The sequence below is a fragment of the Tursiops truncatus genome, chromosome 13, assembly GCF_011762595.2.
Source record: "Tursiops truncatus isolate mTurTru1 chromosome 13, mTurTru1.mat.Y, whole genome shotgun sequence".
NCBI lineage: Eukaryota > Metazoa > Chordata > Mammalia > Artiodactyla > Delphinidae > Tursiops > Tursiops truncatus.
This window is the reverse complement of record NC_047046.1, coordinates 76,507,812-76,532,334: the sequence shown is the minus strand read 5'-3', so window position 1 is coordinate 76,532,334 and position 24,523 is coordinate 76,507,812. Positions and strand designations below refer to the sequence as shown.

At 39.8% G+C, this 24,523-nt stretch overlaps 1 protein-coding gene and 1 long non-coding RNA gene across 2 annotated transcripts in view; one reads left to right on the top strand and one right to left on the bottom strand.

The window, feature by feature from the left end:
* The window catches only part of LOC117307710 (uncharacterized), a 75,800-nt gene that overhangs the window by 8,946 nt on the left and 42,331 nt on the right, over positions 1-24,523 (top strand). The window lies entirely within an intron of this gene.
* LOC101315560 (serpin B10) lies at positions 1,208-20,841 on the bottom strand. Its single transcript, XM_033837825.2, has 8 exons — positions 20,707-20,841; positions 17,104-17,280; positions 14,892-14,960; positions 14,065-14,202; positions 12,075-12,192; positions 7,870-8,012; positions 4,944-5,099; positions 1,208-2,867 (listed from the first exon to the last, which is right to left on the bottom strand). The coding sequence occupies exons 2-8, from the start codon at positions 17,269-17,271 to the stop codon at positions 2,463-2,465; spliced, it is 1,197 nt and encodes a 398-aa protein (XP_033693716.1). The 5' UTR covers positions 17,272-17,280; positions 20,707-20,841; the 3' UTR covers positions 1,208-2,462.

The window sequence follows — 24,523 nt, the reverse complement described above, 5'->3', positions numbered from 1 at the left end:
TGCACTAACATCCACTTTGAGTCCGTTTCTCCCGCCAGTTTGTAAGCTCCATGACTCCAAGAGACTGGAGACCAGGGTCTGTTTTTGTTCAGAAGTGTAGTCTTCCAGTAACAATAATTCTCACAAAGAAACAAAGAGCACCAGTAAGAGTAGCTACGTAGGTAAATATGTATAAAAGACAGCATAAGTTTATCCTTGTTAGTAACTTTTCCTTCTATGTGATTTAAAAGATAGCTGCATAAAGCAATAATTATGAAACTGTTCATGGGCTTACAATTCATAAAGGTGTATAGTTGTAGGACAATAATAACATGAGGAAAAGGAGTGATACTGAAATAGAAAAAAAATTGGAGAAAATAAATAAAATACAATAAATCCTTGAAAAAAAAAAAGTGTAGTCTTCATGCCCCGAATATCAACTGATACAGTGTAGATGCTCAGCAAACATTTTTTAAATGAATGACTGCCTGAATGCATCTTACTAACCTGCAGTTTCTAGTATCATCCTTTTTTTCTGTTTTGTTTGTTTGAAAAATACTGTGTTTAATATTTTCTGATTGTCAGCCTCTGACACACAGTTACTCTGGTCTTCCTTTATCTTGGCTTGGTTTCCATGCTCCCCGTTCACTTGTTACCTACTTTTCTTATGAGTCCACATGATACATAACACTTAAGGACTTTTAATTTAGTAGAACACAGACACAGGGGATTTCTTTCATTGTTACTTAATGTGAGGTATTATGGATAGAGGCAAAATGTTTTATAATGATATGATAAATTGTCATATATATTACAATTTCTATCTTTGGAGCTAAAGCATAGCATCATTTTTTTTTTATTCTATGATACCAAACCAAGATTTGATGCAGAAAATACGTTTTCTTATACTAGTTTATACACCATTTATGTTGGATCCATATCAGATCATATCTTTCACTTAGTAGATTAAAATGGAAAAAGCAGCCTAGAATGATAGACTCAATCTCTAAAATTAGAATAACAGTTGATGAGACTACCAATGAGCCATTGCGTAAGAGCATTTTTAATAGAAATTAGAAAAACACAGCCAATTTTATGGAGATAAAGTTTTACTAAGGATATCTTCTTATAACTGACAATACACATTTATATAAATTGGAAATCTAGTCTTCTAGCTTATGATTTTTAAAAGCAAGGATGTTAGTGTGACAACTTTCACACATAATAATTCTTTCCAATAAAATTTTTATTTTGGAATAATTTTAAATTCACAGGAAAGTTACAAAGATAAAACAGGGAATTCCCATATACTTCTGACACAGTTTCCTGTAATGCTAACTTCTAATATTACAGTGGAACATTTTTTTAAAACTAAGAAGCCAACGTTGGTACATTACTATTAACTAAACTCCAGATTTCATTGGATTTCACTAGTTTTTCCATTAATGTCAACATAAGTATTTTTAAAATAGCAGAAAAGGGGGATTTAATTTTACAGTGGTAATTTATGAACCATCAGAGTAATAGTCTTGAGAAAATTCTTGTTTATCAATATATCACCTCTATAAAGATTTTTTTCTTCACTAAATGATGCATGTGAAAATAAGTGACAATGAAAATAGTGACCAGGTAGTTCAAGCATTTTAAGGCATTCAATGGAATAACCGAATTTCTGAAATGTAAATAAAAGTCACATTAAGATAAAATGTGTTAAACCTAAATGTCCATAGACAGATGAATGAATAAAGAAGATGTGGCATATGTATACAATGGAATATTACTCAGCCATAAAAAGGAACAAAATTGAATTATTTGTAATGAGGTGGATGGACCTAGTATCTGTCATACAGAGTGAAGTAAGTCGGAAAGAGAAAAATACCATATGCTAACACATATATATGGAATCTAAAAGACGTACTGATGAACCTAGTGACAGGGCAGGAATAAAGACGCAAACGTAGAAAATGGACTTGAGGACACAGGCGGGGAAAGGGAAGCTGGGACGAAGTGAGGGAGTAGCATTTACATACATACACTACCAAATGTAAAATGGATGGCTAGTGGGAAGCAGCCGCATAGCACAGGGAGCTCAGCTCAATGCTTTGTGACAACCTAGAGGGGTGGGAGGGAGACGCAAGAGGGAGGGGATATGGGGTTATATGTATACATATAGCTGATTCACTTTGTTATACAGCAGAAACTAACACAACACTGTAAAGCATTAATACTCCAATAAAGATGTAAAAAATAATAAAACTGAATGTCAGCAAAAAAAAAAAAAGTTAAAAAAGTTAAATTTGCCATTCTCTCTAGCTATATAGGCATGATAGGATAACTAGAATATATTATTTCAAGATAATTTTGCTAATATTTATATGTTAAAAAGAGGCTATAAACTGGTTTTTATTATAATTGTGTTTTTCCATCATATGTGTATTTTTCACACTGTAAGATGCTCTTGTTTGATGAGAGAGATGCAGGGTTTAAGGGGAGCAGAATCTCCCGTAAAATAGAATGCTATTGGTTTTGTTGTGCCTGATGAAGAAGAGGAATGGGTGGTCTGCATTGAATTCAACGGAGGGGAGTTTAATTCGAAAACTCACCTCACTCCCAGTACCAGCTGCGGCCTCTGTACCTTGTTCATTTATTTCCACAAAAGACTTATGGAAAACATTGGACAGAAATAGGTTTCTCTCCATAGACATTCCTGAGAAATCTGCTTTGCTCTGGCTAAAGGCATCGCTCATCCCCATACTGCTCAGGGTTGACTTGAGATCATAAGTCTCTTCCAGCTTGAACTTGGGAAGATGCAGCTGCACGTCACACACCTCCATCATGTCAGCGCTAGTCCACTCACTCAACTTCTCATAGGTGATGGCTTTTTCCAGCTACAGTTTGGAGCCAAGGAAGAAAGAGTCAGTAATTTCAGAGTGGAGTGAGAACTATTCGTTGAGCGAGACCTTTAGATATTATATAAATGACTTATAGTCACTCCTATTACCAAAGGTAACAAAACACATACATTTGGAAATTCTTTGTTTATAATGAGATCCTCCACACATCCTTGACATAATCATTTTGCAGATAAATAGTTCTCAGGATATAGGTTTTCTAGATTAGACCTTGATCCAAAATGGAAGTACTTCTATGATAATATGCAAGACATCAACTACACATGCAAATACATCAATATAAATATACACTTCGGTGTTGTCAACACAAAAGCGAGGACATGTTGCATGCCAGGGCACAAAAGAAACTTTAATTTTATTAACATAGTAGACAATTCCTTGAAAACAAAATCTGAGGTAAAATGTCTATATAATCACGCCAATATGAAACTAGTAACTATAAACTACGAAAAAATAAGGAAAGAAAAGCAAAGAAAGGAAAATCCTCCAATCTTAAGAGTAATGACTTTTTTTTTCTTAATCTTTTGGCCACGCTGCTTGGCATGTGGGATCTTAGCTCCCCAATCAGGGATCAAACCCACGCTCTCTGCACTGGAAGTGCAGAGTCTTCACCACTGGACCACCAGGGAAGTCCCAAGAGTAATGATATTTTAAATAGTGGTTTTGAGGGTGCTTTTTCTCTTCTTTATATTTAAAATTTTTTAAACAATAAATATATATTATATACACATATGCGTACATATATATGATAAACAATGTTTGATTTTTTAAATAACATGTTTGTTTCAAAGCACATGCTTTTGCTACTTTAAGAATTTTCTAGATCCAAGTATTGCTATCAGTGACATATTTGTAAATTATGTGCAGTAAGTGACAATATCTTCAGGTCAGGAACCTGCACTTTTAAAAAGAAAGGCTTATCTTTTAAGGGTGTAACTCTAATGGTTTAGTATTCACACTTGGTCTTATTTCTACTATCCTCTCCAGTTTCACAAATTTTATGACACTATTTAGAAATCTTTCTACACACTAGTAGGGTGGTGGAAACCTAAAGAACCTGGCACACAAGCAATTAGGCACAGTGTAAAGAACGACAGAACACTTATTGCGTGAGAAGCTAGTGTTCAGTTTAGACATGCAAATTGCTCAGAAATGTGGTCAGACCAAAGTCAGGCTTAAGAGAGGTTTAACAGATGAACAATTTAAATAATACTTGAAGATGCACTGATACAGACTATATCTCCTGAAGAGTGTTAACTTGATAAAAAATGTTTTTTAAAAATGTTTTAGGGGCTTCCCTGGTGGCGCAGTGGTTGAGAGTCCGCCTGCCGATGCAGGGGACACGGGTTCGTGCCCCATTCCGGGAAGATCCCACATGCCGCGGAGCGGCTGGGCCCGTGAGCCATGGCCGCTGAGCCTGCGCGTCCGGAGCCTGAGCTCCGCAGTGGGAGAGGCCACAACAGTGAGAGGCCCGCGTACCGCAAAAAAAAAAAAAAAAAAAGTAATCCATTTAATGTTTTTAAACATATGTCTAAGGCTAGATTAATGCAAGTGATTAAAAAATTAATTAGGTAAGTCCTATCGGAAGGAGAAGAAAGACCTATATTGACTGAAAGGTTGTTATGATCAATCCACACAGCTTTGTGACTGACAATAAATATCTCTGTCTGTTGTTTGTGTGGTTGTTTGTGTGACTCCCCTATGCTAAAGATGTCTATAGATTACTTAACCTTCCTGAGGGGTAGTAATATCAACCTGACAAAGTTTTGTAAAGCTTAAATGATGTAAAAATACAGTACCTAGGGCTCAAGGTACGTTGGTTGCCTTCCTCTGCAGAAATTAAAGAACTGGGAACTGTCTTTATGTTTTTCCCCGGAGGGATAAACACTAGAACCCTCTTCGTGTCAGACAGACTGATGTCTGTTTTTAAAGTTTTTCTCCATACAAATAAATGTATATGCAAAACAGACACAGACTCACAGATATAGGAAATAAACTTGTTACCAAAGGGGAGAGGAAAGAAGGTAGGGATGAATAGCCTGATCTCTTTACCTGATCCAGCCCACTGATGTCTTCCGGCAGTAGTACGAGTAGGCTGAGGTCACGGTTCTCATAGAAGAGTTGAAGGCCTATGGCTTGTGGCTTTTCTATGTAAAATACTTGAAGTTTTTCTTTCATGGACATCATTTGCACTGGTTTGCTTGTAGTCTGTAGAATATATGTAGCAAAGTCACTGGGGAGGTGTTCCACCAAATCCTTAATTCTTTAGCATCTTTGGTTCCCAGTAGTCTGGGACACTGGCAAAGCTAGTGATCCTCTGCTAAGTGCTGAATAAAATTATTCAAACCTTGTTTTCTGGAAATACGTGTTCTACTGGATAACATCATCGATAAATGATGTGGGAGTTTCTTCCTCTGACATTGTTACGGCATCCTCTATAAATCATGGCAAGCTGGATTCTACCAAACACTTAAAAGAGTCTTGTGCAAACTCTGTAAATGCCAATGATTCCGAAGCTGAGTAAGGTGCATTTCACACACAAACATTTGTGGTTTTTGTTTTTGTGTGAGGGTATTTTAGTATCATAAAACCGAAATTCACTAAGAGAATGAAAAGACAAGCAATAAACTAGGAGATAAGAGTTTCAAAACACATAACTGATAAATGACTGGTATCCAAAATTTGAAAAGAACTCTTAAAACTCAACAATTATAAGGCAAAGAACCCAATTTTAAAAACAGGCGAAAGATCTGAACTGATAACCTCACCAAAGGCAGACCTACAGCATATGAAAAGATGTTCAATCTTATGTCCTTAGGGAATTGCAAATTAAAACAGTGAAGATACCACTACTACAGATCTAATAGAATGGCTGAAAGTTCAAAACACTGATAACATAAACTTCTAGCGAGGGTGGAACTGACATTCTCTGCCAGTGAGAATGCAAAGTGGAAGCCATATTGGATGACAGTACGGTGGTTTCTTACACGGCTACATACAGTCTTACCATGTGATCCAGCAACCGTGCTCCTGGGTAATTACCAAAATGAGTTAAAAACGTGTCCACACAAAATCTTGCATGCAAATGTTTATAGCAGCTTTAATCATAATTGCTAAAAACTGGAAGCAACCAAAATGCCCGTCAGTAAGGTGAATGGATAAACAAACTGCTACGTCCATACAATGGAACAGTATTCTGCAACAAAGTGAAATGATCTATCAAGCCGTAAAAAAGGCACGGAGGAACTTTAAATACGTATCGCTAAGTGGAAGAAGACGGTCTGAAACGGCTACGTACTATGCAATTCTGATTCTACGGCATTCTGAAAAGGGCAAAACTCTAGAGACCGTAAAGAGATCCGTGGTTGCCAGGGATTTAGAGGGAGGGATGAATGTTTGGAGCACAGGGCATTTTTAGGACAACGAAAGTATTCTGTATGAGACTGTAATGGTAGATACATGACATTATGAATTTTTAGTAAAGCCAATGGTGAAACAAAAGCAAAACCCTGCAATTCAGACATTGTAGACATATGTTATTTATCCACTCTATGTGGAGCTAAATGTCCATCACAAGCTCCTACTGTTCTGCTAAGGTAGTGGCCGTGTGAGCAGGGCTGTTCGTTCAGGATACTCTGCGATACAGTGATTGTCTCAACGATACGCATATGAATGGCACCAGCCGGAGTCCTCTTTGGGAGCAATCTGTCAGAGCCAGCAGCCAGGACTTCGTCTATGTAGTAGGGTTGTGAAGCTAGACTATGGGGCTGTCATATTCCCTGGTCATATGGATAAATTCCATCTTTAGAGAATGAAGGCAAAAAGGAGGGGTCAGGGGTGGGGCAGAGAAAATGGATTATGTTTGAGATTCAAAGATCCCACTCCCAGACTTCCCAGTTCCTCTTAGTTGCATAAGCTAATGCTAACACAATGCCCCTTTTACTGGAGCTAGTTTGGAATGCTTTTCTATCACTCGCATCTGAAAATTCCTGGTGAATATATTAAGCCAAGTAACTATCCAGCACATTTCTAGTTAGCCTATTGCATTATATGTTCCGTTCCTTCCCCATCTTTACCCCACTGATTATCTGAAAACCGCCTATTGCACATAACCATATGGTTACAGCAGTAGGTCCTCAGCAGCACTGTTTATGTGAGGTGATCCACCCCAGGACCTAAATATGTTAACAATCTTTGGCCAATCTGTTCCTTTCCTAGGAATTTGGAATGAGACCTATCAGACTGGTCTGTAGAGTGGAGGAGATGTGGGTAGCCATGTTCTGCCTTTGTGGACTGGGCCGCAGAGGAAGTTAGACTTCAGTCTGAGAGAAGAATAATGGGAGAAACAGAGTTGGAAAGATAGAGAATGAATCCTGACAACATTTGAATCCTTATTTCCACTCAAGTCCCAAGACCCAGCCACATCCAGCCCTTAGGTGTATCTGTCAGCTTCCATTAGTCTCCCTTCTTGCTGAAGTAATCAAAAACAAGTGTGCTGTGTCCTAACACAGAAGGAAATGTTAACGAAAGAAATAAGATTTTAAAATTTTATTTCTTTTTCTTATGGAAGGGTAAGAGTTTGGTACACAGTGGTACTGCCTTAATAGAACAAGAATAGAACTAGTAAGCGAAGAGTTTGGGGTTATGGTCCTGGAAGCCTTCAACTTAAGCATGGCTCTAGTCACTTAACCATGCTGCATTTCTAACCTGGGAAATAAATGTAATAACTACCTTACCTACTCTACCATAGTTGCAGCAAGGACTGAGTAATAAAATATGTGAATAGTCTATTTTCAGAGAAAAAATAATGAAAAGGGAATTTCCAGGTAGGATGGAACTGGGGTTTTTAGCACAGTCATCCCTGCCCTAGTAAGAGCCATAGTTTACAGGAGCATATAGTCAGAGAGAATAAATTTAAAATAGAATTCCCTTTGCAATGCCATGTAAAAATTCATACTGGTTATTAACAGGTTCCTACCTTGTTTATTCTGAAAGGCTTTTCTGTGGTATTTTGGACCAAGAATTGATGTTCCCAAATTCTTTTAAAGTAAAGGGCATTTACCAGAACCATTCTGGTTGCAGAATCCACAGCATTATCAGGTAGGAGATTCAGGATTTTTCCTAAAAGAGCCAAAGGACAGATTTCAAATGATGTAGTTACATCCTGGTGAAACGCCATACATAAAAATGATGATTATGAAATACCGTTAAATGATAACATCTTGTATCCACCAATGATCCAAGCCAGGAAGTTAGTATTAATAGAATATTATTAACAGATCCTATTTAAATTTCATCTGTTGTTCCAATAAAGTCCTTTTTTTCCTGGACCAGAAATCAATCCAAGAGCTCAAGTTGCATTTAGTTGTCATTTCCTTTTGGTCCCCTTTAGTCTTTTTCTTTCATTCCTCATTCATTCTTTGTCTTTCATGTTCCTCATTCATTCTTTGTCTTTCATGACCTTGATACTTTTGAAAAATATTTGTAGAATGCTCAATTCTCAGTTCAAGTTTGTCTGATGCTTCCTCAAGATAATATTTAGGTTATACATTTTTGTGAGAATATTACTTTTGTGGGCTGAATTGTGTCATCCAAAAAGATATGTTAAATCCTAACCTCCGGTCCCTGTGAATGTGATCTTATTTTGAAACAGAGTCTTTGCAGATGCAGTCAAGTTCAAATGAAGTCATACTGGATTAGGGTGGGCTCTAATTCAATGACTGGTATTCTTATAAGAGGAGAGAAATTCGGACACACACACACAGAGTGTGAAAACATGGAGACATAGGGGAGACAAAGAAGAAAGTTATGTATCAACAGAGGCAGAGATTGGAGAGATATGTCTACAAGCCAAGGATTGCCAATAACCATCAGCAACTAGGAGACAGGCGTGGAGCGGTTTCTTCCCTGAAACTTTCCAAGGGAGCAAGGCCCTGCTAACACCTTAACTTCAGACTTGCAGCTTCCAGAACTATGAGAGAATAGATTTCTATTGGTTTAAACCACACAGTTGGTGGTAATTTGTTATGGCAGCCCTAGGATTTATGGCATATTTCTATCATCACAGGAAGATCCAGACAGCTCTGTAATCTAGAGCAGCAGTCCCCAAAGTTTTTGGCACCAAGGACCGGTTTTGTGGAAGACAATTTTTCCACGGACCAGGGCTGGGGGTCGGGGTGTGGGGATGGGCGGGCGGGGACGGCTCAGGCGGTGATGCGAGCGACGGGGAGCGACGGGCAGTGATAGATGAAGCTTCGCTCACCTGCCCGCCGCTCACCTCCTGCTGTGCGTGCCGGTTCCTAACAGGCCCAGGCCCGGGGGTTGGGGACCCGTGATCTAGAGAGATGGATCCTGTCATGCTCCTTGAGTGTGTCAGCCTGTGCGGGGGAAGCATGGCAAGGATCCTTTTGCAAACCGAGCTTACACCGTGTCAGACAATGACTCTCCACTCAGCTCAGAAAGGGGCGAAAGATAGCAGATGAGTTGCTCCCCGCCTTCCTGTCTGTAGGGTCCCCACCTGTCTTCCAGAGAACAGAGTGGGCACTGGGTAGGAATTTGAGAGCTGAGATTTAGTTCAGCTCCAGCACTATTTTTTTTTTTTTTTTTTTTGCGGTATGTGGGCCTCTCACTGTTGTGGCCTCTCCCGTTGTGGAGCACAGGCTCCGGACGCGCAGGCTCCGCGGCATGTGGGATCTTCCAGGACCGGGGCACGAACCCGTATCGCCTGCATCGGCAGGCGGACTCTCAACCACTGCGCCACCAGGGAAGCCCTCCAGCACTATTCTTGCCCCTACTTCTACTACATTGCGTTTGTGTTGTATATTACAATGTGCTTTTGCTTATAGAATCACATTTGGTCCTCATGTGAACTGGAACAGTGCAAGTAATTCCTTTCTGTAAATGCTAGCTAATCTGTAGTTCTCAAAACAGACTGACTTTTAGATGAATCCAAATCAGGAATAAGTTAAGGATAATGGTCACTCTTGCCTCACCATGGCTTCTGAGTCACTAGTCCAGTGAAAAAGGAACTGAGAAGTTAGGGCTGCCAACTTCCTCAATTCACTTCAATAAACATTGCTCTGAATAGCTACCATGAGCAGGGCTGTTATCTGTTAGTGATTCAAAGCAGAAACTCAAATGAGGTAGTATTACTGCCCTTGGTGTTCTTGAGTTTAGTGGGAGAGGCAGGGACTTCAACAGTTAATTTCAATAACAACGTGGTAAGTCAAGGTAAAGTTTCCCACAGGGGGCTTTTGGAGCAATGAAAAAGGCTCTCAGCTCAGCCTGGGAGCCAGGGGAGGACATTATGCCTGAGCGAACCCCTGAGATGTTATCCAGTGGCCATGAAGGGGCTGGGAGTGGCAGGGGAGGGGACCGTGTTTCGAACTGAAGGGACACATGAGCAAATGCATGGGGTCGTGAGGTAGCACAGGGAGTTCCAGGGACTCTGTGCCACTTAGAATTTCTGAGTATCAACTTTGAGTCAGAGAATGACAAGAGTTGAAGTGGAGAGACAGACAAGACTTCACGGTCCTGTTGGACCTTCTGTGTCAGTTTAGGCAGCTTGAATTCATCCTGTAGGATGTGGGGCACCATGATGGATTTTGAGTACATGGTCCACTTGGTCGAATTCACATTTTAGGGAGGTCATTCTGATGGCTGAATGGAGGTTGCATTTGAGGGGAGCAAGATAAGAAACAGATTATTGCATTAACACAGATAAATGATGACAAAGCCGAGAGCAGAGGAGGAAGAGATTGGAAAGGAAAGATGAACTCAGAAACACGCAGGAGGAGGCAAAGGAAAAGGGAGAATTTAGAGTATCTCTCGGACTTACGATCTGGGCAGGTGTGTGGTAGCCACCCGTCCGCCGGGATGGAGAATGAGTGCAAGGAGAGGACAAGGTGTGGATAAGCTGTTCTGAACATGACTTCAGTATGTCGAGTTTAAAGTATGTGGGACCCTCTGCAAGCATATCTGGCAGGAATATACAAATGAACTCTGAAGTCTGGGGGGAGGGGGATTACCTAAACATTCCACGTTCGTTGCTGCAAAGCAAAGACTTAATCATTAATATTCATTAGCGATTACACCTTTGGTATTTCTTTGTGAGATATAATGGACCATCAACAGACATATGGATTGAAAAGGAAGCGTGGAATACTGAAATGAGTTCAGACTTCAGAGCTAAACTGACTCAGATTTCAGTCCTATTTCTGAAGCTTTAAACTATCTGATCTTGGTAACAGTTTCTCTAAAGCCTCAGCTTCCTCATTTCTAAAATAAGGATCATAATAAAAAACTGCTAAATCGCCTCTGAGAATCCCTCTACTATTCCCTTTTTAGAAATAGAATGCTTAACTTTTAGGTAGCATGTGGCTACCCAGCTAAAAACTACATTTTAAAGACCTTTATTACAAACTAGGACAAGTTGGTCACCAGAGCATAAAATGGGCCATGTATCCAAATTTGGGATATGAGTGGAACTGGTGTGTGAAAGTTTCAGGTCATCCCCTTAAAAGCAAAGAGGCTTTATTTTCCCTATTTCCTGCTGACTGTAAAACTGAGAAATGTAAGAATCACCTTAGACAAATATAAAAGCCATGTCTCGAGGATGGCTGAGCTAACCCACTAGTCTGGGTCTCTGGATGCCTTCATGGAACAGAATGCTTATCTACCTTGTGACTGTTAGGTCAGAGATAAACTTCTATCTTATTAAGATATTGTATTTTGGGCTCTTTGTTGCAAGAGCTCAGCCCATACTCTAAGCTAATATATGACCTATTTTGAAAATTACTTAAGGTTATGTAGTACATTTACTGCCACATTTTCATTGTTCATCAGCAGCTATTTTTCTTTAGAAACCACAAGTGCAGCAGTATTCCAAAATTCCTTTTTTGCATTTTTCTGCCTTTTATCCCTGGAGTCCTCCTTGGAATTAGTGGAATCTGATCATTTTCTTGTCTACTTGGTAAAATGGTTGTCTTATCTGTTTTAGATAAGACTTATTGCAAAAGCTATAAATCAAAAATTATGGGCATGAATAAAACAAATGTTTTGAATATTTAGAATGTGTCCACAGTTCTATTTAAGAAATGCCTATACTTATACATAACACAAATTCAAAATAATAAAGCGATACTTGGAGAAAGTGCACCGCTGAGTACCTTGGAGAAGGCTTACCTTCAGTCTGGCTTTCAACCCAAGAGTTGATCTCCTTTCTGATTTGGTCAGAAGCTTCCATAAAGTTCACAGACTGTGGCTCTGAGCCAAAGTATGTTTTCATGTCTTGTAAATATTTCTGGAAGATATAGGTAAAATCTCCTTTTGTAGAATTTTTCCAGAATCAATAAACAAGTCTATTTAGATTATCCAAAAAAAAAAAAGAAAAAAAAACCCTAGCTAGATGGACAATTGCAAACTGCCACCCCATTGCTCCCCTCAATCTTTCCACACTCCAGCTTCGGTTAAAAACGAAACACTGCCCTGTGTAAATTTAGCTGGGCACGGACTAGCCATGCAGAGCCGCGGGTATGGAAGGAAGGCCCGTCTCCCACAGCTCTGGAGCCTCCATATCTTCGTCTGTTTTTATTCGTCCTTGGGAAATGGGGCTGGGATGAAAAGGAGGACCATTCTAGGAATCCCAGGAGCGACTCCAGCCAAGGAGTACTGGACTTTCTGGGGTAGAGATGGAGCCAGATTGAGAACCCTGGGTCTGGCAGCTGCCGTCTATGGGCTCTAAACACCCAAGAGCCTGGGGAGGGCTTCTGAGGGAAGCTGTGGCCCGCCATGGAAACCGACTTCCAAGACGGGTCAAAGGTTTCGTCAGGTATTCTAAGGGAGAAAGCAGGCTTCTTCCTTCGGGCTGTCGATGCTACCCTCAGTGGCCATCATCCTAAGTGGGCTATAACCAAGGTTGCTGCTTAGGGGGGCACCTGCCTTGAAACAGAATTTATTCCCCAGGACAGCTGTGGCATTCCTTCAATTTATTACTTTATAGAGGAATTGTGTGCAGTTAAAAAGTGTTGAGTTAATTCAGCTTCCAGGCAGTGGTTTGGAGATTATGAAGTCTACGTTCTGTACAATTTATAATCCAGTAAAAAGAAAACGTAAACATTCTCGAGGTACGTATTCCTTGTCGTGACTCGTGGGTTCTGATCAACCTCTCTGTGCACAGCTAGGGCTTGTGGATATTTTAAAAGACATACCATTTTGTATCTCTGTGTGCTTCTTTTTACCAAGTGCCCACCCAGCTCAGTCATCTCTCCTACTTACGAATCAAACCTGAGTGCATGAGACTACCAGTAATAAAAATGTCTTTAAGACTTCACTTGGCTGCTTTTTTGCCTTTAGTAATGGCAAAGCCCAAGTTCTGAGCTCCCCGGAATTCACTGGGTATGGGCAGGGATAACACTGCTTGAAATCACAAGATAGCTTGACTTTTCCTGTTGCTATCCCTCTCCCTATTCAATTTCCTTACTCCTTACCCACTGGGCACCTGGGTCCTCTGGCTTTCTTCTGAAGTGTGCCAAAGGATGTGATGGACAAACATGAAAGAAGTAAATGCTTGGCTTGGTTTGGAGTTGAGTCCTCTGAGGAGCCCTTGCATCTGAACTGAAGATGAACTCATGGTCTGCACTGTGGGTGTCTCAACCATCAGAGCAGAAGAGAAGTTGATTCAATTCCATGTTAAGAATCTTTCTTAAAGTGTCTGAAGTCAAGATGTGAAGTGACTTACCTGATCGCAAAGTCAACTTTGCTCTTGAGGACACAGTCTCCTGCCACACTCCTATGATCACACCACCCTCTGCTCCTTCAGACTCACCATATTGAGTTATTCTATATCTTTTGCTCTGTTTCCCATGAAACAAATGTTGGCCCAGGGATTATATAAACCACATTTCTACGAGTCTTCATGGGTTGTTCCTGGGGTGTACCCCTTTATTCTGGGCATAAAGATCTGATCACCAGATTTGGTTTGAAATATGTTACTGGTTTCCTTTACAACTTGACACATTGGTCAGGCTAAACGATTGTTTATCAGAAATGCTGACCACATACTCCATATACATTAAGATTGTCCCTGGGATCCCCGGAGAAAAGTACAAAGAGTTTATTGATTGATCTCATGTGACTCTTCCCCATCAGCTTGAAATAAGATGTTTGCACTTACATTGTGAAATGGATACGTTTTCTCCCCATAGATCCTGTTGGCTGTTTTAAGTATGCAAGCATTGCTGGGATTGTTGATTTCTGAGATAAGTGTCTGGAAATTAGAGCATATTTCTTCAGCCTTGCCTACATCGAATTCCTTTAAAAGAAAGTAAATTGGTTAAATAAAAATGTTGAACAAGAACTAAGTGTATATGAACAACTTATAGTAAATGAAATAATTTAAAGTTTACGAACAAAGGCCGAAATCGATTGTATGGTAGATAAAAAAACCTCTTTAGTATTATTAGTGCAGGAATGTAATAGCTGTTGGGACATCATTTTCTTCACACTTAGTTTGCAGAAGTAAGAACAATGTTGAAAGAGTTTGCAGAAGTAAGAACAATGTTGAAAGTAGAGTAGTTTTGAAGGGGAGGGAAACGAAGAGATAAGGGAAAAGAATATTACCCTTCCAAAAAGTGTAGACATTCTGCACTCTAAAAAATTTCCCAGGCTTCCCTGGTGGCGCAGTGGTTGAGAGCCCGCCTGACGATACAGGGGACACGGGTTCGTGCCCCGGTCCGGGAAGATCCCACATGCCGCGGAGCGGCTGGGCCCGTGAGCCATGGCCGCTGAGCCTGTGCGTCCGGAGCCTGTGCTCCACAACGGAAGAGGCCACAACAGTGAGAGGCCCGCGTACCACAAAAAAAAAAAAAAAAAAAAAAATCCCATAATTTTAACATATATTTTAAAGAAAAGTTACCTATTAAAGGTTGCTTAATTTAGCCACTAACGTGCCAAAGTGCTTTCTCCTTAATTATCAAATAGATATTGAAATATAAGACATACCATTTTCCTTTTCTTTTCAAAACTGTCAGGACAAGATTTGCTGTCCTGGTCTCTGCTAAACTGAAGAACCTGTAATTTCAATAAAAAGGCAATATGTGAATGCACTTTGCAGAGATGTAATCATATGAAATACACATCAGCAACTACAAGCCATTTGTTCCTATAGATACAAAACATATAATTAATGAACCAAGGGAGCGCTGATTTGACTTAAATGGTGTGTTACCTGACCTAGTAAGAGTAAGTCAAGAGCTGCTTTTAAATACATTTTTAAGTTGAATTTAAATTGCTAGTCTCTTTATTTTAATACTTTTTATGGGACGTTGAGGATAATGTTGGGAATAGCCTTAGAGGTAAAATTCTCATGTTTTCCGAGTTTCATTTTTATCTATGATTGGTTTGAAAAGAAGCCTAGGTATTCAACTGAGACCATCACTTAGATAATTTAAGCAAATGCCATCATGGCCCCAGTTATCTGGAAAATTCAGGAATTTTAGTTGCTTTTTCTACTTAAGTGCTTCAGTTTTCACTGCCTGCCACCATCTGACGTATGGAGATAGAGTCTTTGTCTTCACCCCAGCAATTCATGTGACAGGTCACAGGAAGGATGTGGACATTGTGTTTCCCCTGAGAAAACAAAGTGATAATTCCATCTCCTGCATGCATCCTGGACCCAGCTTACAGAAAGGAATAAAGTCTACTTTACCAAAGTTTGTGCTGACACATGGCGACAGACAGGAACCACTTGCCATAGGGAAAAAAAGGGGAGGTGCTTAAGCAACTCATTAGTCTCAATTGCAAACTGAAGCTGTTAATATTTCAGTGACATTGAAATAAAACAAGGGTAAGTAACACCCAGCAATAAATTTATATGGAGTGGAAGCAAATTGACATTTATCTAAGATTAAGTCTATCACATTCATAGTTAAACCTTTTAATAATGAGCCAATTATTAACTAGCTGTGAACCAGGATTTTTCTGTGAACCAAGATTTTGTTGTTGCTATTTTTAAACCACACAATAGCTTGTAAATTATGAGCATAAGGGGGATATCCTAGACCCAAACTGACAGAATATGTATTCTGCCTGTCTCATTCAGAACTGCTGGCTGTGCCCATTTCCATACTTGTCACAGAGGCCAGCTTCTTGGTGGAAATTTTGTCACTTAGCCTTTCAGTCGTTGTATGATTTAGAGCTGAATTTACTCTCTTCTATTTTTATTTTTACTTAAAACACACACATATATTTATATGTTTACACAAGCATAGATACAGATACACATATATATGGCTATTTGATATGTTTTGCTATGTAAGGCTACACACGTACACATACACTTGCTATGATTTGAGGATGCTTACATCAAATTGATAATTGCTTATACAATAATCCTGTTTTGCTATTTTAATGCCCTTAATGGGCTCTTTAGATTCATCTAGACAACCAGGGACCAAACAAAGTAACAACCAAACAAAGCATGAGGAACAGGATTCACTTGATTTTTCTATTTTTTTCTTCAAGAAAATCCTTCTGAGATTAGAAAGATGATGACTAATTCTATTATTTAAAGTATGAGCCATTACTTTCTTGAAATATTTTAATAATCAAAATAAAATTGTTTTTGGTGTTGAACCAAACTCGATAACCTCTCCATGTACCATTTTGTATCTCTGTGTGCTTCTTTTTACCAAGTGCCCACCCAGCTCAATCATCTCTCCTACTTACGAATCAAACCTGAGTGCATGAGACTACCAGTAATAAAAATGTCTTTAAGACTTCAGTTGGCTACTTTTTTGCCTTTAGTAATGGCAAAGCCCAAGTTCTGAGCTCCCCGGAATTCACTGGGTATGGACAGGGATAACACTGCTTGAAATCACAAGATAGCTTGACTTTTCCTGTTGCTATCCCTCTCCCTATTCAATTTCCTTACTCCTTACCCACTGGGCACCTGGGTAAGGGCACATCATCTCTCCATTTGATTTTACCAGAGAACACTGGTTCTTAAACAGTATTCCTAGAAAGAGTTTTCAAATTGATTCACTTTCTCAGATTTCTTTTTATGGTCTAGAAAATTTATTTAAAGTGTGTCTTTTATTTTGGAGGACGTGGTTGTAAAACGTGGGCTCTTTGGATTTCAGGAGAGAAGTGAACAAAAGACAAGAAAAGCATTTCATTTTAAGGCAACAGAGGATGGTTGACTTTTCTCACTCACCTGGGACATTTGGGCTGCCGTGGTGCCTTTGGTGCCCAAATACACCATGGCCAAGGAGGTTGAGATGCCCCAGGGAGAAAAAAAGATATTTTTACCCTCAGCAGATTCAGCTAGCTTCTTGCTAAGCTCCAGAGCAAATTGGTTGACGGATTTTGCTAGAGAGTCCATTGGGAAAATCTAAGAAAAATAAAGTTAGAGAACATGTTAATAATCTTTTCCATTTATTTAACTTTTGTAAATGGATTTGTTGGCTTACATAATTATCTTTTTTAATTACCCTTCATTGAAATGACAAAAGAATGTATTATCCAATCTGATTATATATATATATGCTTTTATATATATATATAATATGTATATATACACTCATAAGAGCTGAATAAACTTTAGAAAAATTCCACTCCAACATGATTTTAAATATTTTAAAAATGAAGTCCAGAGAGTTTAAGAGAATTGGCTCAAATTTCAGAGTTAGTTCACATGAGAGAACAATTGGATTCTGGTCAGTTAGCGGCTCCCTGTTGAAAATGCCAGGATATAAATGGCAGAGGAATCAGCCCAGTGCCTCTTACCAACACACCACATGCCTACTGACTTTACCCAGTAAATGAGGAATAATTATACCCCTTTTCAACTTTGTACTTTTTCTCACTTATCTTTCATCCATATTTTTATACTTTTAACCTTTTTTATTCCTTCACACCCTGATGTATGATATCCTGGTTCCTTTATTCTCTTGAAATCCAACTCTGCTCCGGTTCTTCTTTCCCTCTGGAAGCCTTTTCTGAACTTTGGGGTTCACAGGAGCACGTCTTCCACCAAAGACCCATAAAATAGCTTTTGCTGCCTGCTTGGAGCTTATCATACTGCTAGTTCTGTTTGCATAGATTTATATCTTTTCAACTCTAGGATAATTTCCTTGAGAGCAAAATTTTCTTACTCAGCTTTGCGCATCCAGTAACACCCACCTCAGGACTTTGCACGAAATGAAAACTTACAAGTACTTGTTTATTTCTCCTTTAGTGTGTTTATAGTTTGGGCTCTAGCCACCATTTTTTATCTATTTAAACTTGAAATCTTTCACAGTTTAGTGGAAATGCTCATAGAGAAGTAGAGACCTCAAGACTTGCTTGCCTTTATCCTCACTCACGTGAGACCCTCTGAAACCAATCTTAACAAACAAAGGAACTCAAACTTTCTCATTTTTAAAAATATTATATTCACCTTCTAAATTTCACGTCTAATTACCCTGATATTTTCATTTAAGTCTTTTTAGACTGGGTCTCTATCAAAGAAATAGTGAGTTCAATCTATTGTCATTTTATAGCCAAATAATTTCTCAAGCTGATTAAATGATTAAAAATAAACCAAATTCCTAAGCCTAGAAACTCCCATTAGTGCCAGTGTCGTGTAGAACTTGGTCCTGCACTGATATCACCTGGCCCTCAGAGAAACCTAGAATGAGAACTTTAGAAAGGTCAGAAGATCTCTCTAGTTCAATGGTTGAATGAAGGGAGAGGCATGTGTAGGCAAAGTTTTGGTTTCATCATGACTTGGATTAACAGTGATACTGTTGAAATCCCTCCTAGTCATAGGCTTACACTTAACCAAACAGCTTCCCAGCCTCTAAATCATCCCTAGTCATAGCTCCCACCTATTTCAGAAGCTGATGATAATCCTAGGCTAACATTATCTTATTAAAGAAGAAAAGCAAGAACCTCTACTCTTGTAGCAATTCTACGCCCTCATAAAACGTTCGAAACTTGTGTATCAGTATTTCCCTTGACAGATCCAATGCTGTCTTGTAAATAACCTCCCTATTTTCTTTACAGCTATATTCATGCAAATGATGCTTTGCTTACTGCCTGTATATGAAGCTTTATCTTTTAAGAACTCGTGAATTCTTTCATATGGAAAATGCTTGGCTCCGTGGCCAAAGCATAATCACTATGAAGGGAGGAGAGGAGAAACTACCATTTTAAGGCTGAGGATTTTTATCTTTCTACTTATTATTTGTGGTTATTCTAAAGTTTAGTTACTTGTAACAAATCCCTGAAAACAATAACTCTGTCTAATGAAAAAGCTAATTTGTTGTGGAAAGTTAATATCCAGGTATCTTCAACTTCATTAATTCTCTCATTAATATCATTAATATATCAGGTGTAGCCCAGACCATACAAGAAAAATAATTCCTGCCTTTAAAAAAAAAGTATAGAAGTGCTAAGCCAGCCAGTGCTGGATAAAATTATCCCGGCAGTGAAAAGTGCTTTCTGAAAGATGCGGAATTTGGGGATGAGATTCTACATGAAATAATTTATCCATACAAGGGTTCGACAGTGATCTTTTCAGAAAAGACTATAAATGTCTAGATCAGAAGCCAACTATGCCCTTTTCAGAATAAATGGCTCTTTTGCAATTTTCGGAAGGTATATGGATATATCAGTTTACATACATATAAATATACACACATATGTAAAATCTCAATCTGTCAAGGGGCTTAACTAAAGAAATAGGAAAATAAGAAAAGGATAGTATCACTCGTCAATATGTCTCATCAAAGATACACATACTCTTCACAAATCAGGGTTGGAAAGAACCTTGGAATCCCTCTAATCAAATTGCTTCATTTTATCTGCTAGGAAACTGAGGCCCAGAGAGGTTAAATGTGCTGACGAACATGCACAGCTAACTAACAGCAGAGCTACCGTTGCAGTCCCATCCTCTGGACTCTAAATACAAATGCTTTTGTCATTATATCTGACTGTCTTTAAAGTTTTACGGTGAAAGGGAGGGATTGGGTGACGAAAGAGGATGAACAGGAGGAGGAAGAAAGAGAGATGATGATGAGCTGGAGGAGGGAGTGGGAAGGACTCTCTTCCCCTTTTCCATTAGAGGACATCCAAGGCCTCCTGACTTTCCGATGGTACTGATGATATTGTCTACTTGGTGGAGTTGTGCATATCAGAAAATGACCCCCCAAATCCGCAGCACTTCAATATTTACCTAAAGCCACTTCTGAGGGAATTAATAGTCTGGGAGGATTTATGATGAGCATGGAGTGTAAGCTTAGGGACTTAGGTTATTCCACGAAAGAGAAGAAAGCTACTGGCCCATGGAATGGTAGCCAAGACATGAAGGTGTGCGTGGGCGGGAGGGTAGAGAGTCAAATCATTAGTTCCCTACATTAGTGACTAAGCTCAAATTCATGTTGCCAAGTCCGCTCTTCTGAAGGGTTAGAAGGGTTTTGGTTCAATACTTCTGAGAATACCCTATTTCTTTTTACCTGTGTTGACAGATACAAAGGTAGCAAATCCAAAAATGTGACTGGAGAAAACTCCATTCATAGTTTCACAATTCACGGCAAAACTACCTTCCTGACGTCTTCGGAAGTGAATGCTCTCTCCCGCTTAGCCCGCTTTCTAGTACCAACTTTGAATCAGCTCAGGGTTCAATCTCTCAGACCTGCACAGAATTCCTGGGGGCTGGCCTTCATCTATTATTTCTGTTTTGTGGGAGTCTCGATAAATTGTTCTTTAGCTAGGTACCTCAACAAAGAAAGAAAACATAAACAAACATTTTAAAACAAAGAACTATTTACAATACCTTGTTTTCTTACACGGGAGCAGAATTGGCAACTGGTTCCTTTAGCAAGAGACCGTGGCTGAGTTAAGTGACCTTTAACTGTAGAAATAATTTTTAAAACTTCTAGCACCACCCTTTCCTTAACCCCACCCTCTGATTCACTTTCACAAGCCCATACACTCTTCCTTTCAACTTCATCTTGGCCAGAAGCTCAAATAAAAAGACAGAGAGATAGACAGAGTTTTGCTTGAATTACTTAATTACCCACATTTTCCATGTCTGTCTGCATGTACAGACTGGAATTCTAACAAATTGTAACTCACACTTTCCTGGCTTATGTCCTCTCGAGTCTGCCAACTGGCAGCAATTCGTGGTTTTCCCCGGTAGATTTATTTTTTCGACAACAGAAAGTTTTAAATTAGTTTAAATTAGTGGAATAACAATGGGCAAGGAAATGGAGAATATTATTGGTGAACTGTTTACTGTTAAAGTTGCTCATAAGGTACTAGATGAGGCATCCAAGAAATGCTTCTGTTCTTCTCATTTGGGTGTTGGTGTAGAACCCTGAGCACAACCCCAACTTGTCCCATGTCCACTGTCCCCACCCCAGGGACATGGGGTCTGGATCGACGTTTTAGACACAGTTACTGGGTGAAATGTTACTTCATCACTTTCTGCTTCTCTTCCGTTTCTCCATGTGAATGTTCCTCCTTATTTATTAAGAAGGGAAAACTGTCTATAACAGGATGCAGGGCATGGAGGAATGGTGAAGGGGGTGAAGAGAGAGAGACGGGAATGGAGCACAGTCCAGAAGGGACTGAGGGAAAGGAGAATAATCTTTGTTAATAGCGTATGTGTGTGTTTTTTCTTCACGCAGTTTCTGTTTTTCTCTTCATGGGGCACACGTGGTAAAGTGGCTCAGAGTTTAATAGTTGAATGTTGATGTGGAACCCAGAGCAGAATGTTGCTTTGAATTTCACTGGGGGATGCAACTTGTGGCTGCAGATTCCGTGGTGCCTGCCTGACATGTGCTGAACAGATGTTATTATCCACAGGATGCCTGCAGACTATTATTAGCTGAAAGTATCATATGGAGGCTCTAGATAGAGGGGCTGTGCATCCTGACTGCCAGTGGTCCAGAGAGTGACTTGGGCTGCATCACCGCACAGCTCTAGTTATTTATGTTACATTTAATGCATCGATATAGATTCTGGGAAACCAGCCAAGAAATTGTTTCATCTTCTCTAAAGACACAGACTAAGTTTTATTCATGCTTTCCCACAAACCTTCTTCAGATTGCTTTCCACTTACCTCTTGTTTAAAATCTTTATATATTGATACATTGTTATGTTGATAAAATTTTGGTTTTGCTTTTTTTTTTTTTTTTTTGCGGTACGCGGGCCTCTCACTGCTGTGGCCCCTCCCGTCGCGGAGCACAGGCTCCGGACGCGCAGGCTCAGCGGCCTTGGCTCACGGGTGCAGCCGCTCCACGGCATGTGGGATCTTCCCGGACCGGGGCACGAACCCGTGTCCCCTGCATCGGCAGGCGGACTCTCAACCACTGCACCACCAGGGAAGCCCGGTTTTGCATTATTTTGATGCCTGTTTGGAGGGGGCAGGGAAAGAGAAAGGAGTAATTGTATCCTAAGTTAACAATATAATAATCTCAGCATAATTTTGCTTGTTTGTTGTTAGTTATGGCCTGCCCTATGAATATTTAGCAATATGTACAGATATTACTAATGGGGATGGGGGAGTAGGAACTATATGAATGGGCAACAGGGGTGGGAGGGAGAGTTTTTGCTCTAGTCTTTTCATATTTGATGTTGAGATTGCATGAATTTATTAGGTATTCAAAATCTTTTAGAACCGACAAAAGAACTCTAGGTACATCAATATTATTCAAATAGGAATCCAGAAGAAGAGAGTAGATAGGGTGGGGCTGAGAGGGTTGAGTGGATAATGGTTTTCTTATTCAGTCTGGGTTGACATAACAGAGCACTGCTGACTGGGTGGCTTAAACAACAAGCATTCATTTTTCACAGTCCTGGAGGCTGCAGGTCTGTGATCGGGTTCTTGCTGAGGGCTGTCTTCCTGGTTCACAGATGGTTGCCTACTTGTCTTTACTTGGTTGAGAGCTTTTGTTTTTTCATTTCCCTATAAGAACACTAATTACATGCCGGGGACTTACCCTCATGACTAATTCTAATACTAATTACCTCCCCAAGGCCCCACCTACAAAGACCATCACATTGGGGATTAGGTGTTCGACATATGTGTTGGGGGAACAAACATTCGGGCCATAGCAACGGCTGAGAGTTTCCCAGCAATGAACCAAGGTACAAGTTTCCAGATGGAAAACATCTCCTGATGAACAAGATAAAATTTTTAAACCATTTAAAAATACTCTTAATGCAATGAAATATCAAGAACATCATCAAAAACAAAAATAAAATAATTAAAACTACAAGAAGCAAGAATTATCTTGACATCAACTTTCCCATCCACAACTTTGGTGCTGGGAGATGATAAAATTGTGCCCTTAAAGTGCTGAAGAATGCTTTGAACCTAGAATTCTATACTCGTGCTCTAATTCAATAATCATGGTGAAATATGAATATCTTAAGACTCACAACAATTCAGAAAGTTACTACTTATCGCATTGCTGAGTGAATTATTAAAGTACATTTAAAATATGAATCTAAAAGTAAGTAGGAGAATGCAAGGAAGAACCCCTAATTTTCAAGAACGTCTGATTTAGAGGAAACAAACCACAATTCAAGCCTTAAAGAATTACAAGAATAATTTTCTGGGACTCTATGCTTGACCAGCTGACAGTGAGACAGTTTTGTTACTGACAAAGAAAATAATCGTTATCGCTCGTATGTATTAAGTACTGTGCGTGCTAAGCATTCTTTTAATTGCTTGTTCTGTATGAATTCATTTTACCATCACAGCAACCTTATGAGAAAAGCATTGTTTTCCCTAGTTTACACTGAAAGAAAACTGAAGCATGAAGAAGCATCATTTCCCGGCTTGTGGTTAAATAACTCCTAAGTGTTAGAACTGGGATTTGGATGCAGTTAAGTCAATGTCCTGAGGTTACCTTTTTAGCCACCATGCTCCAGTAGGTCACCCATCCCTGGCTTTCATCGTAGGGACGGTGACACCGGAATACATTTCCAGGATCCAGCCACACTTCTGTAGCCAGAATCTGCAGCCAGCTCAGCTCCCTTAAACCTCAGGTCTTCCTTCGTTCTTTTTTTTTTTTTTTTTTCTGCGGTACACGGGCCTCTCACTGCTGTGGCCCCTCCCGCCGCGGAGCACAGGCTCCGGACGCGCAGGCTCAGCGGCTATGGCTCACGGGCCCAGCCGCTCCGCAGCATGTGGGATCTTCCCAGACCAGGGCACGCACCCGCATCCCCTGCATCGGCAGGCGGACCCTCAACCACTGCGCCACCAGGGAAGCCCTTCCTTTGTTCTTAGGACTTAAATTATGTTCTTCTCTGATCCACTCAAAAGCATTCAGTGCTATTTAAGAAAAACACACTTAGGCAATATTTCCCATTGTATGTTGCCCTTCTGCTCTTGAGCCAAGTTCATCTCTACCCCTCTGAACGCTCACCTCAATCAATGATCATGACCTTGATTCTATGTCTGGACCACTAGACTTGGTGTTTATTCCTGATGTCCTTGAGGTTTGAACACAGGTGTCCCCAAAGGGCTCTGACCCAAGCTACTCTTTTGACTTGCTATACCTTTTGCTGCTGTGAGAAGACAGCTCTAATCCATTTCTCCCACAACTCCATCCCCCCCGCCAACATTGGAGCTCCTTGCA